General features: G+C 39.4%; 1 protein-coding gene across 7 annotated transcripts in view; it reads right to left on the reverse strand.

Moving 5' to 3' along the window:
- Positions 1–2,986: 2,986 nt before the first annotated feature.
- Positions 2,987–18,574, reverse strand: part of septin12 (septin 12) — a 248,713-nt gene continuing 233,125 nt past the window's right edge. For all 7 annotated transcript variants that reach the window (XM_028814309.2, XM_051933399.1, XM_028814312.2 and 4 more), the window contains 7 exons: positions 14,222–14,303; positions 13,724–13,861; positions 11,918–12,035; positions 11,616–11,711; positions 10,871–10,967; positions 9,406–9,457; positions 2,987–4,521 (listed from right to left, as the gene is read on the reverse strand). In XM_028814309.2, coding sequence (XP_028670142.1) covers positions 4,368–4,521; positions 9,406–9,457; positions 10,871–10,967; positions 11,616–11,711; positions 11,918–12,035; positions 13,724–13,861; positions 14,222–14,303 — 737 coding nt within the window. In that variant the 3' untranslated portion in view covers positions 2,987–4,367. The remainder of the gene's footprint in view (positions 4,522–9,405; positions 9,458–10,870; positions 10,968–11,615; positions 11,712–11,917; positions 12,036–13,723; positions 13,862–14,221; positions 14,304–18,574) is intronic.

The following is an 18,574-nucleotide window of genomic DNA, read 5'->3' on the forward strand; positions in this document are numbered from 1 at the left end:
CCATTAGGTGCCTGTGGTATTTCTGCTCATACATCTTTCGGGGGGTTGAGTGGTCTACAAAAGACCCCAGCACATCCACACAAACTGCACATTGTCAAACTCGTCCTGTTCCCCCCGGACTGCTGCTCTATGATTGGCCATGTTGGCTCTTTTCTGTTAGTTTTACCCACAGGTCTCCGAGGCTCCTCTGGTGTCTTCCGTCACATTTGGGTGGGACATGCTGTCCCTATTTGACCCAGCGGGTGTTCAGCCTACCTAAGGAGAGTCTGCATTACAAGTCTACCATTCAGACCTTGCTGGGTTTTACCTTTCAAAGTCCCAAAAGGTCCACGCTAGGGCACCGAGGATGGCATCAGAAGGATCGCGCACAAGCATCCACTTGGAATTATGGGTTTGCGGTTGATGGGTGGTCAGCTCTTAAGGTGGGCTTAAAAATAAAGGTTCCACACGGTGAAGGAGACGGCAAGTCTGAAGAAACGTTCGAAAAGAGAAGAAGCAACCGCTACAGCCATGCAGGATTGGAGGGGGAAAGAGTGGCATGGAAGTAAAAGAGGTTTCTGTCTGGGGTCTCAGGGTTCTTCTAAGACTGATGATGAGGTCCGCTCATAGACCACCAGGCGCATGCTTACAGCCCACTAGTGGTCTTGAAGATCAGCTCTGAACATGGCATGTGCTCACTTCCTGTACTGCATTTCCGATTCTGTCCTCTTTAAGCTGAGCCCAGTTGAGTGCTCTTGATGCCCACGCTTGGCATTTGCCTTGTGCAGCAGATTCCTTAGCATTTGGCTGCTGGGTACATGTGGGACCACTGGAGCTGAAGGGAGTGCAGCATCAAGTAAATCAATTTGAAAAAGTAACGGTATGACCTCGGACAAGCTCCCGTCTGTGCCAACTACCAACAGATTTGTTTGGGGGTAAGAAAACACGGGTAACAATGGAGTTGTCTGTGTTGTCTACTGTTTTGATTGGACTCCTTCATACATCTTAAACCCAGGAGTGAGACCACATCAAGTTTGGCCAATGAAGAGTCACAGCTCTCAGATGTTATGTTTTCACACACACACACACAAAACTGGGATGAGGTGGGTAACTGATGCCGCCATCGCCCACCGTGAATCCAACAAGCATGGAGCAGCTGGTGTCTCCCGAGCGGAGTATGAACAGAGCCTCCTTTTCTTTGTAGTATTTGTGGCCCCGCGTCCTTTCTCTGCCCACCGGTCTATTCAGTTAGCCATCTTGTGGTGTGAGGACAAGCAGATCTGAAGGGTCCTCCAATCTTCCCAACCTTTTAACAAAAAACGCCACATTTTAAGGCAACACCTGTCCAGTTTCTTGTCTCGAGACTAAGCTGTGCTCAGGTGGTAATCGGCTTAACAGTCCCATGCCCATGGCGTGTTCAATCAGGATGCAACAATGATGCCAGCAGGGTCCAGTGCTCTTTCGGATTAGATTTTACAGTAATTTTAGTGATAGTTCTTTTTTTCAGGATATTTTATTATTCTCAAACAAGCATTCCAGTCAAAATTGTGTAATTGTGTTTTATTACTCCGCTAGCCCACCCCTTTACTCCAAACGGCATGTGATGGCCTAAACTGTTAGTGGCAGGATGAGACTGGCCTGAGACGTTCACCACTGCTGTCTGACTCCTCTGTTAATACTGGTGACGATTAGCCGCTGGTTCTCAGGGTCAGTCCTCTGGGTCTCCTGTGGTTGCAGACGTCGGAAGCAAGTTCAATACGTGGCCGAAAAGATGGTCTAAAGAGAATTCGGCAATATTGCAAGAGCATCAAAAATGGCTTACACCAAGAAGAAATTGTGAAGCAGGTTTGCAAGTCTGTGGACCCGATGATGAAGCACATATTGATTTGTCAAAAGTCCATACGCAGGTCAGTCTTCCAGCAGACAGAGAAAATATTCCATGACAGGAAGACATCGAAACGGGATGTGATTCTTTTAGTTAAAAGGGTGGGGGGATTGGAGGACCCTAAAAATCAAGGAGGTACGTCTACCATTTATAATTCTGAAGTTGATCTTTTAACCAGTATGAACGACCCTGAAGTCTTCGTGCTGTGGCAGTCAGTCCTTGTTACTTTTAATGGATCTCCTTGTTTAATTAGATGAGCCCTTTTTTCTCCTTTTATTTTGCGATTACAATAGTGGCGTAATGTCAGATTTACACTTACAGGAACTTAAGACATATTTGTATGTTTTCTGAATCTTTAAATGCTTATCTTTTTTGGTTTGTTTTAATTCACTCTCAGGGTGGCGTTTGCTTTCTTAATTGTTTCTGAAAACCGACAACTGCTGTTGAGCAGAGCAGCCGGCAGCACAAATGGCTCTGAAAGGAGCGGCCACTTCAGTGTTACCCACTTGTGTGCTTATTAATAAATTTTAAATAAGCAGAGCATTAAAGAAAACGTAAGTAAAAAGAACAAATTCTTCCCCATCGGACACATATAAAGGTCTGCTTCTTTCAGTAAAAATGTAGCATAAGCAGTTTGTAATTTCCAGATGGTTGACAAAAACTGGGAAATAACGGCTTACTTAATTTGGTTTAAGAGGAGAAGTGAGTTGGGACAAAAACCTGCGGCCGCGGGGGGGGGGGCACTGAGGGCTGAACATTGAGAACCTAAACAAGGCTTTTACCTTTTGACCGTCCTACTGCTTGAGACAAAGGGTGCATTTGGTTCTGTAAACCGTCAGAAGCAATAAAAACAGAATTTACAATTAACATTAACATTTCAAATGAACATTCAGGAAATGCATTAACAACAATGTGGTCAGGCGCAGCTCTGTAAGTTGTGTTTGAAAACACAGCAAAAGACGAATAAACTAAATCCGTGTTTCGTTCCTTCTGGAGTTCAGCTGATGGACGGACGCGCACTTTTCGCTTTCTTTACCTTCCATGTGAACTCCAACGCTTGGTAACCTGCATTGCTGCGATTATTCAAATATGTGCCAAAGAAGTTAAACTAATAATACAATGTATAGAATGGTACTTTTAATCACACTTTCCATTTCATATGAATATTAAAAAACACAAACAAATAAGAAATAGTCACATTTAAGCTGTTAGTTCAGTACAAAAGAAACAAAGAGAAGAAAACATTCTGTACAATAATTAAAGACCTTGGGCTCTCCTGAAATCCACTGCCATCCAGTCAGCTTCAGAACGTTTAACGCGTTTTTGTCGCTCGGAGCTGAAAAGATGCCAAGTGATGTGGATGAACACTAACTAACCTAACAATGAGGCAGAGGAGTGACGTGCACACATGCAGGCCGGGCCAGTGGCAACTCCCATTACAGCCCTCACGTGCGGCCCAGTGGCCCTGGAGTCTCTCGCACCCTTCTCGTCACTGGCAGGAGTGCCTCCATATGTGCTCTGCAATCGAATGGGAATACGGCGTCAAGAAGGTACTGAGAGCAACGACAACAACTGACAACTGATACATTCAGTTAGCAATTAGCGATACTTGGAAAAACTGGCAGACAAAAAAAAAAAAAATCAAATGTGTTTTTTAATGTTCCCTCAGACCAGGGCATTTGGCAAATGGGTAGCATCTAAAATTATTGCTTTGTTACATCCTTATTGCTATGGCACATTTCTAAAATACTGTTTCAGTCCCTGGAGAAGAGTCGGCCCTGAGCATCGTTCAGTCAGAGGGGCCTTCCTTCCCCCTTCTTCCAGCCCCTCAGGCAGCCTCATCCACAGCTGACACCTTCTGCACCCTCGTAGAAAGCCTCCTAAAATCCTGTAATCCCCCCCCCCATTTAGAAAGTCGCTTATTTGCAGCTATTCTACTTGATCAGTGGTGAGGTCTCCCTAATTCTGTCATGGCTTTTAGTAGCGGGCAGAGTGTGGTTTTGTAAGGGCGGTCTTTACGCCACATATATACACAACACAAAGGAGAAGGGCTGGCAGGGCCTTACTTGACAACTGTGTTTAGCAGGCAGTCTGCTGTGAACCTTTACAAGCTGATGCTCAGCCATGCAGAAGCAAGCCCCCCCCCCCCCCCCCATTTTGTTTTATTTTTACCTCACCATCCCCCATCCATATAAGCCTCCAAATTGGGCCCAAAACAAAAAAAAAAAAAAAAGAGAATCCCTTTCAGTTTACTCATGGCAAAAAAAAAAGGGCTAGACGAAAACGCTTCAGATCACGCAAAGGAAAAAAGGAACAAGTAACGGCTGCGGACAATTCCTCAGAGGGTTCCTTTTGCTTAACATGTCCTTGTATTTTGTATATTTTCTTGTTATAAAGCCCCGCTGAGGTGTACAACAGACTATATGGCTGGGGAGTGGGGTAAGCTTTTCGAAGGCAGAATTGTTATCTGATGTCAAGACCACTGGTTGGCTTTTCTTCTCTTTTACAGGTTGCTTTCACTATCATTTTTACCCATCACACCATTCACAGATGAAAGTCCAGTTTGCAGGTTCATATTGCTTTCGTTTAACCTCCTCACCCTGTAACACTCATAATGAATGTTGTGTGTGACATCTTTTAAATCCTGTAGGTGAGACCTAGTGAAAAAGAGACGACAGAGGGTTAGGATATCTGGGGACCATAATGCCAAGTCATTCAGGCTAATGCCAAGTGCTGTTTAGTATTTGTTGTAGACATCCCTGTGTGAGTCTCCTGAATGATGACCCACTGAAAAGTACCTGAAAATTCACAGCAAGGTAAGAAGCAGTGGTGTAACATCAGACAATTTTCTAATACTTTAAATGTCCAAAGTTTAACATCAAAAACTCTTTTAGTAAAACAACCTAAAGTAACTTTTTTAGGGCTTAAAACTCCAGGACTCATTTTTTTCTCCTTTGCTTTCATGGTTGTAAATTAAACGTTGCTACATGCGGATACACCAGGATGCCAAACTCACACTCCGGAGCACTGCAGTCTTGCAGCTTTTCATTTCAACCACTTTTTAAAATTATTAACTGATTTCTGCTGGCAACAGATGACTAGAGACAGTAACTTGATCACACTTGTGCCTATGTGTCCATCATACATTTCAATGAAATATTTCAATAGAAAAAAGTGAGCGTCTGTGAATATTGATCTGCTCTGTTCTATCAAACATTTTGATACTACTCTCTATCAGAGAAAAAAAAACATGGAAATATCTAGTATAGCATAACGAAAGCAGAAAGATCCCATAGAATTAAATAAAACATTTCATTAAGAGTAAGAATTAGATTCTAATCAAGAAATTGTTTGGCGTGAAAAAAGTGGCCCTTCAGGAACCCAAGTTTGACGCCTGTCAGTTAACTTCTGCTGCCTCACAAAAAAAAGACAGAAAAACAAAGAAGTGTTCTGAATCTTAAAAATGAAGTCAATTAAAAGTAAGGTAAAATAGCAACTAATTAGGAAATTGCCGGAATGAAAACCTACAGCCACTGTGGCTCTTCAAGATCTGACTTTGATACCCCTATTGTACACTCAACAATAATACATAATAATTGACATGACAGATGACATGACATGACAGGCCAAAGAGAAATGGATGAGCAGCTCAGCATATTACAGGCTAGCAATACTGGAAGAAGGAATTAACTTCTGGAAAACTTTCCTATCATTTATGCTTCCTACAGCAACCTGAATTATTTTGTTCAAGCTGCCATGAAGATAGCAGTCCTGCTGCAGCCACACAAATAATACCATTCCTTTAAACTGAGGGTGCTTCATAAATATTCTTAATTGACTGATAACGTCCTCCTTGAATTCAATACAAAGTCAGAAGGTTTTGCTGCATGTGTAATCTTTCAAAATGCATCATCAGTCAGGTAATGTGGTGTGAAGGGTCCTGGGTATGAACTCGCTATCTGCCACAAGTCTTTTTAATGCAATGTTTTAACAAGTACCCCCAACTCCTAATCAGCCACATGTGAATTTTACAGTAAGAGCCGGCTCTTCATTTGTCTGTGTAGTGCCTACAGCCAATATCAAGAAATGAATTTTTAAAAGCTAGCACAGAACTCACTCCTATTTCCTACCAGCACATATATTCTCAGTATTAAACATCCATCCATCCATTATCCAACCCGCTATATCCTAACTACAGGGTCATGGGGGTCCGCTGGAGCCAATCCCAGCCAACACAGGGTGCAAGGCAGGAAACAAGCCCCAGGCAGGGCGCCAACCCACCGCAGCAGTATTAAACATTTTCTCACAAAACTTCACAAACTTAAGCAGCTAAAAGAGAAGAAGAACTCAAAGCCAAATGCAGAGAAAGGGTGTGATTTGGTCCTGTCTAACTAATTGACAGTTTGCCTGCATACCTTGCTCCCTCCCAATTCCCGAAATTGTCCCAAATAATCATCCAATTCCTCTGTACCTTAAGTATCTGTCCACCCACCAACCAACCCTACCTGCCTGCCTACCTGCCAGTGAGCCGAGAAGGGTCTTCTTCCTAACTCTGAGCTCAAACAGAACTATTTTAAAGAACACAGACTCCCTGCCCTTGTCTAAAGACTTTCCTCAAAAGCCTTGCCATGACATGCCATCTCCAAATCGTGCAACCCATTGTGAAGTGCATGTCCACCTAAAGAAGGGAACCAGCACACCCTGGTTGCAGCCATTCAGACCAGTTGACACAGCGTTGCCTTCCCTACCCTAATACTTTTCTTTTTTTCTCTCTCTCTCTCTGTCTCTCACTCCACTATTTAGGGATGTTTTTCTGTTCCCAACCAATACCCCCAACTGAGTCAACTTGATCACCAGTGGATGCTGTTGCTGAGTTCCAACAACATTTCACCTATCAGGCTTTTAATATCGAGGCCAATGGCCACTGACCACCCAGTTCACACATGGAAGTAAAACAGACAGCAGTACAAGTGGCACATCACAAAAACAGAATGTATCTTAGTGTGAGGATTCTGCTCCCTCCAACAGCCTGTGTCCTCTGCATCTCTCTAGGTAGTTTGTCTGTTCATGAAATGATACGTAAAGAACATCCATTCAGTCATCTTATGACATTAAAAAGCAAGCCAATCTGTGGCCATTTTCCAACAGAATAACACCTGACTGCATGCAGTTTCCCTCTCCTGTTAGTGCCAGGGTAACGTCATTAACTTCTCCTGACCAGCTATTTCTCCTTGGACCTGTCCTGGGGCACCAACTACAGTCCTCTGCATGGTTTTTGCAAACAACTGCTTCTTTAATGAATCAGTTGCACAGGATAGGCCACTGGACACTACATACCTGAGCCTGTATAACTCCATGCCAGAAAGCACTGCTGTGTGTATTTTCAGCCATGGTGGCTTCACCCAATGCTAATTAATGATTCCCCACATGTAAGAAAACTCTAGACTAATAAATGATTATTTTCTACATATATTGGAATGATTTCTTATTTACATGTCTTGTGATGTGCAAGACAGTTTTCATGCAGGCTGGACCACAGCTTCTCGGGTTTACCATATCACAAATTTTTTCTGGAAGGATATCTGAAAATGCTGTAACATGTTATATATCTTATTGTTAGTTAAGTCCCATCTGAATTTAAACATGTGATTTCTACAATTTCTACAATTTTCTAGTGTACAATGAATCCTTTCTTATCAATGATTTCTTTCATAAAACAAGTAATAGCGTACATTACTCTGAACGTTTACATGGGAAATGTACTACACAAAAATTAGCTTTCATGATTTAAACTACATCACTAAAGCCTTCATAGAGTGTGCTTTTTGACAATATGGTTTGTTATCCCAATAAAAAAACATGTACAGTGCATCCGGAAAGTATTCACAGCACATCACTTTCTCCACATTTTGTTATGTTACAGCCTTATTCCAAAATGGATTAAACTCATTTTTTTCCTCAGAATTCTACACACAACACCTCATAATGACAACGTGAAAAAAGTTTACATGAGGTTTTTGCAAATTTATTAAAAATAAAAAAATTGAGAAAGCACATGTACATAAGTATTCACAGCCTTTGCCATGAAGCTCAAAATTGAGCTCAGGTGAATCCTGTTTCCCCTGATCATCCTTGAGATGTTTCTGCAGCTTCATTGGAGTCCACCTGTGGTAAATTCAGTTGGTTGGACATGATTTGGAAAGTCACACACCTGTCTATATGAGGTCCCACAGTTGACAGTTCAGGTCAGAGCACAAACCAAGCATGAAGTCAAAGGAATTGTCTGTAGACCTCCGAGACAGGATTGTCTCAAGGCACAAATCTGGGGAAGGTTACAGAAAAATTTCTGCTGCTTTGAAGGTCCCAATGAGCACAGTGGCCTCCATCATCCGTAAGTGGAAGAAGTTCGAAACCACCAGGACTCTTCCTAGAGCTGGCCGGCCATCTAAACTGAGCGATCGGGGGAGAAGAGCCTTAGTCAGGGAGGTGACCAAGAACCCGATGGTCACTCTGTCAGAGCTCCAGAGGTCCTCTGTGGAGAGAGGAAAACCTTCCAGAAGGACAACCATCTCTGCAGCAATCCACCAATCAGGCCTGTATGGTAGAGTGGCCAGACGGAAGCCACTCCTTAGTAAAAGGCACATGGCAGCCCGCCTGGAGTTTGCCAAAAGGCACCTGAAGGACTCTCAGACCATGAGAAAGAAAATTCTCTGGTCTGATGAGACAAAGATTGAACTCTTTGGTGTGAATGCCAGGCGTCACGTTTGGAGGAAACCAGGCACCGCTCATCACCAGGCCAATACCATCCCTACAGTGAAGCATGGTGGTGGCAGCACCATGCTGTGGGGATGTTTTTCAGCAGCAGGGACTGGGAAACTAGTCAGGATAAAGTGAAAGATGACTGCAGCAATGTACAGAGCCATCCCGGATGAAAACCTGCTCCAGAGCGCTCTTGACCTCAGACTGGGGCGACGGTTCATCTTTCAGCAGGACAATGACCCTAAGCACACAGCCAAGATATCAAAGGAGTGGCTTCAGGACAACTCTGTGAATGTCCTTGAGTGGCCCAGCCAGAGCCCAGACTTGAATCTGATTGAACATCTCTGGAGAGATCTTAAAATGGCTGTGCACCGACGCTTCCCATCCAACCTGATGGAGCTTGAGAGGTGCTGCAAAGAGGAATGGGCGAAACTGGCCAAGGATAGGTGTGCCAAGCTTGTGGCATCATATTCAACAAGACTTGAGGCTGTAATTGCTGCCAAAGGTGCATCGACAAAGTATTGAGCAAAGGCTGTGAATACTTATGTACATGGGATTTCTCAGTTTTTTAATTTTTAATAAATCTGCAAAAGCCTCAAGTAAACTTTTTTCATGTTGTCATTATGGGGTGTTGTGTGTAGAATTCTGAGGAAAAAAATTAATTTAATCCATTTTGGAATAAGGCTGTGACATAACAAAATGTGGAAAAAGTGGTGCGCTGGGAATACTTTCCAGATGCACTGTAACTCTCAGTAACATTATGAAGCCAAATAAGTCCTTACCTTATCAGCAAATCCCGTAGGTTGGCAAATTCACAGTGGGCCACATTCTCAACTGAAAAATTAAAGAAATGACAGGGATAAGAGTAGTTCTGTTTAATGATTTAGAATAAAGTATATAAGGGATTCTATTAATAAAAATGACAACGGGGTTATATTGTAGCTTTGGCAGTCTCAGTAAGTTCTAACCATTCTTCTCACTGGTGTTCTTACATAGCAACATAATACTGTAGTGACATTACAAAACTCTAGATGGCAGTGTTGAATAGCCGTTCACTGTTCACAAGTGATCACCTTTTAAGAGAATACTGTATATAAAGCTGTAACCCGTTCATCCCAACAAGTTACTTTTTTCACATTTCTTAACTTTCCAAACTACTAACTCATAAATTAATTTCATTAATTAACTGCTCCATGGGTTCCATGACCCAAACTGAGATTATCTGCATGAGGTATGTCACCAATTTCTGGAATATTTAATATGCAAGAACTAAGTTAATAGGGTTTATCAAAGTTATCTTATGCTAGGCAACTTATACATTTATTTTCTAAATGCCACTGAACTTATATTTCATGCTTGGATATAGGAGAAAACGGTATAAGCCATCAAATAAGTATGTCAGTGACATTCAGAGTCTTTTTAAATTTTGGGTTTAGTTTGGTCCTACCTACTAAATTATGAGCATTTATGTTTTCTGGTCGACTTAATCCAGTTTTTAGCAAGGGGCTAGGCTGAAGCCTATCATAGCAGCACTAGGTAAAAGGCAGGAAATGGTCCTGGACAAGGTCAACTTACACAGGGCCAGTTTTGAATTGGTAATTAATCAAAAAATGTACATATTTTGTAATGTGGGAGGAAAACCCACAATGACAATAGTCAGATTCAAGACTTGAACTAGGGACACTGAATCCACAGGGCAGCAGCATCAACCACTGTACCAGCCCTGGACATTTTTTAAGAAAAGTGAATTCAATTAAATAAACTGAAACCAATCCATAAGTTAAGACAGTAATCACTTGAGCACATAAGAAGTAAAGAAATTGCTCTGGCACAATTGGCATTAGACGGCCACTACAGAATATAATTAATTTTCACGTGCATAATTAAGTATTTACTTACTTTCTTTAGCGAATCAGTAATGACACCTTTATACTGATACTAAAGTAATAGACACTCTGCTAAATAATAATGAAATATTTCAAGTCAGAAGTTCTAATAAGCTGATTTTATTACTCTCTTTTTGCAATAACTATATATTTTGGTGTTTAGTTATTAAGTTGTATTTCAACTACAAAATTGCCATTTCATTTGATAAGATTACACAATCCTTAAAACAAATAAAAGGGTATATCAGAATTTGAATACAGTACAATATGTTTTACTTTCGGCAAAGCTACAACAAACGTATTGCCCTATAGATAATGAAAAATACTGCAGTTAAATATCAATGTTGTCTTTAGCACTCACCTTCAATTATACCCCACTTTGTTTTTCTGCCAAGAACTTTATTTCCGTTCACTTGGTGCTCTCTGTCTGTTCCTACCACTGCAAATGGAATCTTTTCCTGTGGGGAAAACAAAAAGTCACTCCAACAGCAAAAACCTATGAACAATACCTCAAGTTGTTCACAATGCCATTTATGTGTAAGGTGAATAAATATGGGGGTATACACCAAGGATCTGTGCATGTGCATCATATTAGAGTTAAAATGTGATCTTGATTTTCAGTTATTCTGGCTGAGGATATACTGCAGGATTACCTGATGCAATAAAGACTTAGCCATCATTATCAAGGAATATTCGTAAAATGTTAACTTGCAGCTAGATGTGCGCCTACTGCATACATATACTGTGCACAGATTATATGGTTAATTGATGAAAAATGTAATAGTTTTCAAAATTTTCTTTTACCATATTGATAGTTCACTCAAATATACATTACTGATCTGTCAATTCAACTAAATTAAAATTCTGCAAGGGTGCTGTGACCAGACACAAACAGTTTTATTTGTTTCCAGTCTATGAAACACACAGTAGGTTCAGGATTACATTTTCATTATACAGTTTGGTTAGTAAACATAAGTATTGAACAGACTACAGTCTGAAGCAGATGACCTATAATGGAAGATATTTTGGGATCTAAAACTATGATATTAATGTTGGTAAATAAATTATGTATACAGAATAGCACACATTCAATGGTAGAGTAATACCCTGATTTTGTCATTCAATATTCTGTCTTCTGCATCTTCATCAAACTCTTTATGAGGGTATACTCTAATACCATGAGCCTGCAGATCTTGCCGAATCTGAGGGAAGAAAACAAGGGTCTTTAACAAAAAACTGATATGGCCTTTGGTAACATGTGCATACACCATACACAAATAAGTTTTGTCAAATACATTTTAAAAAGTTGCTTTTTTACACACTTTTTGTATTTTAGGGCTACAGTATATTTTCACCAAGCTCCAAAAAAAGCTGAGCAAAAGGGCATATTACTTTTCAAAATATTTACCTGATATTTGAACTCCTGCCTCTCCTCCAAGGTCAATGTGTCAGCTTTGGCTATCACTGGGACAATGCTTACAATCTTCCCCAATCTTTTCATGAATTCCACATCCAGGGGACGCAACCTAGCAAAACAGATTCAGTTAATCCAGTCATCTTTGGCCCCTTTCTTCCTACACACATGTAAAACTTTTAAAAAAATGTGCACATGATGAAGCCCCCAACTGTAATGTTCTGAAGTTTCACACGTGCAAAGCCTCCAGCACTTTGCTTCCCCTTGTTTCTTGCTGCTTGATTGAAATATAACAGCTCTTGGGTAAGACAGGGTGAGGGCCAAAAGCAATTCTACTAAATCTGTCATCTTACCGTAAAACAAATTGTTTCAGACAGTAAGTTTCCCTACATTCTTTTTCCAATCTTAAGTCTAACAGGAATGAACAGAATTTTAACATCCTGACAATGAAAGAGATTGGAATGTTGCATTGCTTCTTTTACTTTTCTTTCACAAAATTGTTTGCAGCGAGTCAGAATGTTGAATACCCTAAACTGTCACACTCCGGAGACTGCATCATCTGAAAGGCAGAAGGAATTTACAAGCTACTAAAAACTGAAACCGTATTACACATGATAACTTGTATCTGTTAAGCTATCTTTTCTAGTCCATGTAGCTTCATCAATTCATTAAAAAAACACGACGCTTTTTTGATGCTGAGTGGGTTTACAGTACCCATATCAAGCCACATGCATAAATTCTTCTCATTTGAGGTTCCCAGGAATATGCACAGGCATACAAAAAAAACAAATCCTCTTAATACATAGATCTTTTTTCCTTAAGAAAACTGCCTTGTGGGGATGACAAGTCCTCCCACTTCCCAGAGAGGTGAAACAGGTTGATATGTAACTCTAAATTGGTCCCATATGAGTACATGAGTGTAAGTGCGTCCTCTTCAGGTTTGGTTCCTGCTTTGTACCTCATCCTAACAGAAGTGATCTGGCTAGAACAATTCCAAACACTGGATTAAGCAGATTGGACAATAAATTGATGACTGAAGAAAAAAAACAATTACCAGGATATGGTAAACCCAGGAACTGTTTATTTGGCCATGCTTCTATAGTAAGCTATTCCAATACAATCTAAAAAAGACTGGCACAGCCCACATACAATTAACCCATAGAAAGCAAGCAATACATAAGGCAATGTGAAAAGCATGCACTTGGATATGCTAGGTGCTGCTAGGCTGTACAAACACAGTGGACCGGCAGGCCATATTAGAAGGTATATATTCTATGCCCCCCTAGCCTATGTGGAACCCACATTAAAAAGAGTAATTAAGTTGTGCTCAAATGTCATAAATGTTGAAACTATAATTACTTCATCAGGCATAAAAGGGGGACCCAGTCTGTATTATTTTAAACTCAAAAATATCAAAGGATCACACTATCCACAATTACTTGGGTCACATTGGGGAAAAACATGAGACTGTGAAGTAGTCATAATATGCAAAGTTCCATTTTTCTACATAGGGCAAACATTTTGCACAAAACCAGTCACCTGTAGAAAGGAATATCATTACATCTCCTTGTGGTGGTTGCCTTAGGAGACAAACAATAGCAAAACACATCTTTATCACTGTGATTTACTGAGGTATAATAAGAAACTAACCCCCTGAGCTTCCATTTATTAAATAACAAAGGTTACGAAAAACAAACTAGTAAATGTACTTTGAAAGACATAGTGATTAGAATATCTCAAAAACTAAAGCATCAAGCCAATCCTTCTGCTAATAAATCCAAAAGATTTATCAATACTTACCAATGACCTGTAGGGGGCACAAAATAAATGCAGCAATGGATTCTAGAGTCTGGAATTTTCTTTTTTCTGTTAATGTTGAGCTCCTCCTTCAGATACTTTTCATACTGTTCATTAATGTATTTAATGATTGGATCCCAGCTGAAACATATATCAAAATAAATATTTTTTCTGACAACAGATGATATGCCACATCCTGCGAAGTTCTGGAGCACAAGTAACCTTTAGACAACAGCTGTTTCTATAGCGACTACAAGGTTTTTTTTTTATGCAAAAGTATTTTGGTTTTCAGAATAAGCAAGTCTCTCTCTCTCTCTCTCTCTCTCTACCGCATGCTTTGGCCATTAGACTACATGGATAGCTGTTTAAAATGCCAGGCCTTCACTTATATATTAAAACAAATTAAACTCTCATATGATAGCAGCATGCTGCTCATCTGATTGGCATTGATAATGACTGGCTTAAGTTCCAATGAGACCACAGGTTGCCTCAGACTCTTACCAGTTTTCATTGTTGATCTGATCCCCAAATCCTGGAGTGTCAATGACCGTTAACTTCATTTTAACACCTTTCTCTTCAATTACTGTAAAGAAGAAAAATGTTGCAGAAATTGAGAACCAATAATCGTTAATTGGGATAATTACACTTAAATTACATCATAGCATTTAATGAAATGTTCATCATTACTTGTAGATTAAATGAAGCAACCTATAAAGCAATTTGTGAATTTTATTTTCATTCTGACAGTTTCTGTGATTGGTATGATTGTCCTTTGTGTAGTATTGCCTAAATTAACAAACAATCTATCATTAAGTGTAATTAATGCAGTGAAAGATAACTGTTTGCCAGAATTCGCTCAACAGCTTTAAACAAACTACACCAGGTTAGTCATCCTAGAAAAATTGAAGAACAGGATAATAAACTCATCAGAAGCAGGTAAGTCTACTCAGTGTTAAGAACAAAACAACATGGGCCAGTTGAGGCCCTTGTAGAACGTTTTCACTTGAAAGGATAAAGAACGTTTTTAGTTGTGTTCAGTATACATAGATATGCTTTCTAATTGGGTATTGCATTACATATGTGACTGCCACACAGGCTGTTTAAAGGATAACAGATAGAGATACTGAGCATTCGTTTGTGCACATTCTGTGGAGTTCTTACTTAGCTCTTTTCTTTAGTTTCCAGTTTTTAGGTAAGACTGCATGCTTTATATATAATAAACCACTAAACTGATCTTTTATTTAAGACAGGGCTCATTTATAATCTAGTTACTCATTCGGTTTTAGAAAAAGAATAAACAAGTCTAAGTAGAGAAAAATTTAAACCAGAAAATGGCCTGGAGGTAATACATTAGAAACCATGAGGGGGATTTTAACAGAAGCAGACTTGTAACTGCAGCCTCCAAGAGACTCAAAGTACTACCTTGCCTAGCCAGCATGAAAAACTGGCAATCGCATGTCATTGGTAAAAATAAGCTTTACCCAGCCTACATTTTCTCTTTCAGTGCACACCAAAGATTGGGTCTGAAGAAAGCATCCATAGCTGCCGAAGTACAACATATAAGGAACTCAAAGAAGACCTAAAACAACTAATTGCAAATGTACACTAAAGTCTGGAAGTGATATAATAAATAGACTACAACAGGGAAATCAAGAGGCAGTTTTCATTTAGGAAAACAATTTAAAAAGATTCAGGCCAAGTAATGCTTAGTAAATTACTCTGTTAATCTCAAAAAAGGATCTATAAAGAAATCAATAAAATGACACAGTTTCTGATTTCAAGAGTATTGTTGATGGATGCAGTTTGCTAATGATTTTGTTGGCATAACTCTTTAATTCAATCTGCTGAATGTTAGATGTTCTAGTTCTGGTTTTAGAACTCTTTTTTCTATGGAGTTAAAATACAAATATAAACTTAAATGAAATGGTCTTGATAAGGTTATATACAATCATATATATGCCTCTGGACAAGAAATTTAGAGTCATTCTTCTTCAGACCTGAGACACTACCTTCATGTCCATCAAGTAACTAATCTCAAAAGCTTTAGAAGTGTGTTACCATATCGCTCTCATCAACGAAAGTGGGTGCATTCTAAAGGGATATATTACTAAAAAACCCAACATAAAATCTTGAGGTGGAGGACTAATTTCACTGCTTTGAACAGTCGGAGTTAAGATGCAGGAAATTTAGGGGACTCAAATTCATTTTGGTTATTTTCAATATATACCAATACTAGCTGTGTTACCCAGCTTCACCCTGGAAATTTCCTAAGGCAACAGTGATACACCTATACTTGTACAGTACTTTAAAATCTGGCATGAAATTGCAATCCATTAATCTTTTTACACCAAATGGTTTCCTTTGAAAAACTATTATATTTTCTTATAGCACTACACTTTCAGTCTTCAAAAGGTTATAATTTGATTTTTCTAGTTTTGCAACATATTACAGGTAGTTGGAATAAATATGGACATTAACATTCATGGCCCCTATAAGAATTTCTTTATTAGATTCATAATCAATGTGTGAATTACAATTAAACCCATCACTGCAATTTTTCAGCCAAAGAAAATACAGTATCTTTTTTATTTGTATATTAAACAGAAAACAAAGTGTTTCTGTTCATATCAACATGTACATCACAGTACCTCATACTGTATATTTACATTACATTTATATGTTCACTTGGGGATTTTTATATGTATATTTAGTAACCGGAAGTCTGTTCACTTCTGGAATTTTTGTGTATGGGTAGCAACTGCTGGGCTATTCACTATTTTTTGTGTGTAAGTAGCAACCTCAACTCTTGCTCTCTGGATTTTTGTGCATATTTATCTGCAGACTATTTAAATTGATTCGGTGTGATATGTTCAGTATATCTAGTACTAGTTGTCCCCCGCAACTCTGCCCATATAGTAGTGAAACAGGACAAACTTTAACAATCAATTAAAAAAAATGTAATTCTGGCCAAGTGAATGGTAGGTTTGCTCCAACGTCAAACGCTGGCACTGTATCTGATAGTGTTCAGCTCTGACGGGAGAGCGTCCCCTGCATAAGGAGAAAAGCCGTGATATCTCTGCCAATGAGCAACTACCCTCTAAAACACATGTAGCTCTGATCTCTCTCTCTTAAAAACGTCAAATGTTACTCTTTAACAATTTCTAGATGATAATATCTGCTGAACAAACAGGTATCGCTAGCTAAGCAGAGGCAAGGTATGCTCCAACATGTGGCGAGAGGTAGAGCGACTCAAACAGAGGCTGGCTCACAAGTAAGGATGGCCCCGCCCGACTCCCTACTCCTGAGGTCCCACCTCCCCCTCCCCTCGGCCCACAGCCTGTCTCTTGGATTCACGTGAATAAATTGGTGCCACAATCGAACTATACGATGAGAGAAGTCGCAAAATCAACCGGAATGTTCAAGCAAATTGTAGAAAAAAACCCAATCTAAATCCTTTAAGTAGTTCTCTCGTGAAAAGCGGACAGACATACAGACGTTGGATTTTATATGTAGAGAGATGATATAGATGATATTTTCATTTTCCTGTTTTATTTGTATAACTTTGAAAAAATTTGGTCACACCTCTTCAGCAAGAGAATGTGCTTAAGAGGTTTTGAGGTAACCAGTTTTTAGCAAGACCAATAGTAGTAATAGGTTTGTACAGTTAGGTCCATAAATATTTGGACAGAGACGTTTTTCTAATTTTGGTTCTGTACATTACCACAATGAATTTTAAATGAAACAACTCAGATGCAGTTGAACTGCAGACTTTCAGCTTTAATTCAGTGGGATGAACAAAACGATTGCATAAAAATGTGAGACAACTAAAGCATTTTTTTAACACAATCCCTTCATTTCAGGGGCTCAAAAGTAACTGGACAAATTAAATAACTGGAAATAACATGTTCATTTCTAATACTTGGTTGAAAACCCTTTGCTGGCAATGACAGCCTGAAGTCTTGAACTCCTGGACATCACCAGATGCTGGGTTTCCTCCTTTTTAATGCTCTGCCAGGCCTTTACTGCAGTGGCTTTCAGTTGCTGTTTGTTTGTGGGCCTTTCTGTCTGAAGTTTAGTCTTCAACATCAAAATGACCATCGTATCTTTTAACTGGCTGACCATATACCGCAAATTTACCAAATAATACACCATTTCTATAAACTTCAAATACACTTGTAAAAATTTCTGAGGCCATTAACAATTTTGCAAGAGGTACCATAGGTTAAGGGATTTTGCATAACATCCTTACAGATTACAACATCACCCTTTGTGTTATATAAGGAAATTTTGTATTGTGCCCATTGTCTCACTACAATTTGGGCGTTTTGATGCTGAATTTACAAAAATGATACACATCCATACCGTATTTACACAATGATGGGCAATAAAATAAATAATTTCCATCTGTCTTTACACATACTGTATTATATGGTGTGGAATTGGTACTTTATTACTCAAAAGGGATTTCATTGCAATTCATCAAAATTAATATATAACCTGAAAACAGCACTGTTTATGGAAACTACAATTTTTTAGCAAAACTTTCCTTCTTCCTTTCACTTCACAGCTGCATCTGCATGGCACATGTCAATTCCAGCTTTTTCCTGTGTTAAGACATCTATCTCCCCTTCTTCACTTGTCAGTCCAGGTTATTGCTCAGTGGTGCTGTTCGTCTACAATGCTCACCTGCTTGAGACATTCATTTGCATACAATAGCAGGCCTCAAACAGGCTACAAAGCAGCTGCTACTCTTAATCTTCAGGTTTCTGTCAGAGCAGTGCAGCAAGTTAGTATAATGTACTTGGTACAGCATTTTATGGACAGATATGGACAAAAAGGTCAGTTAATTTTCTT

This window comes from Erpetoichthys calabaricus, chromosome 11 (assembly GCF_900747795.2).
Source record: "Erpetoichthys calabaricus chromosome 11, fErpCal1.3, whole genome shotgun sequence".
Lineage (NCBI taxonomy): Eukaryota > Metazoa > Chordata > Cladistia > Polypteriformes > Polypteridae > Erpetoichthys > Erpetoichthys calabaricus.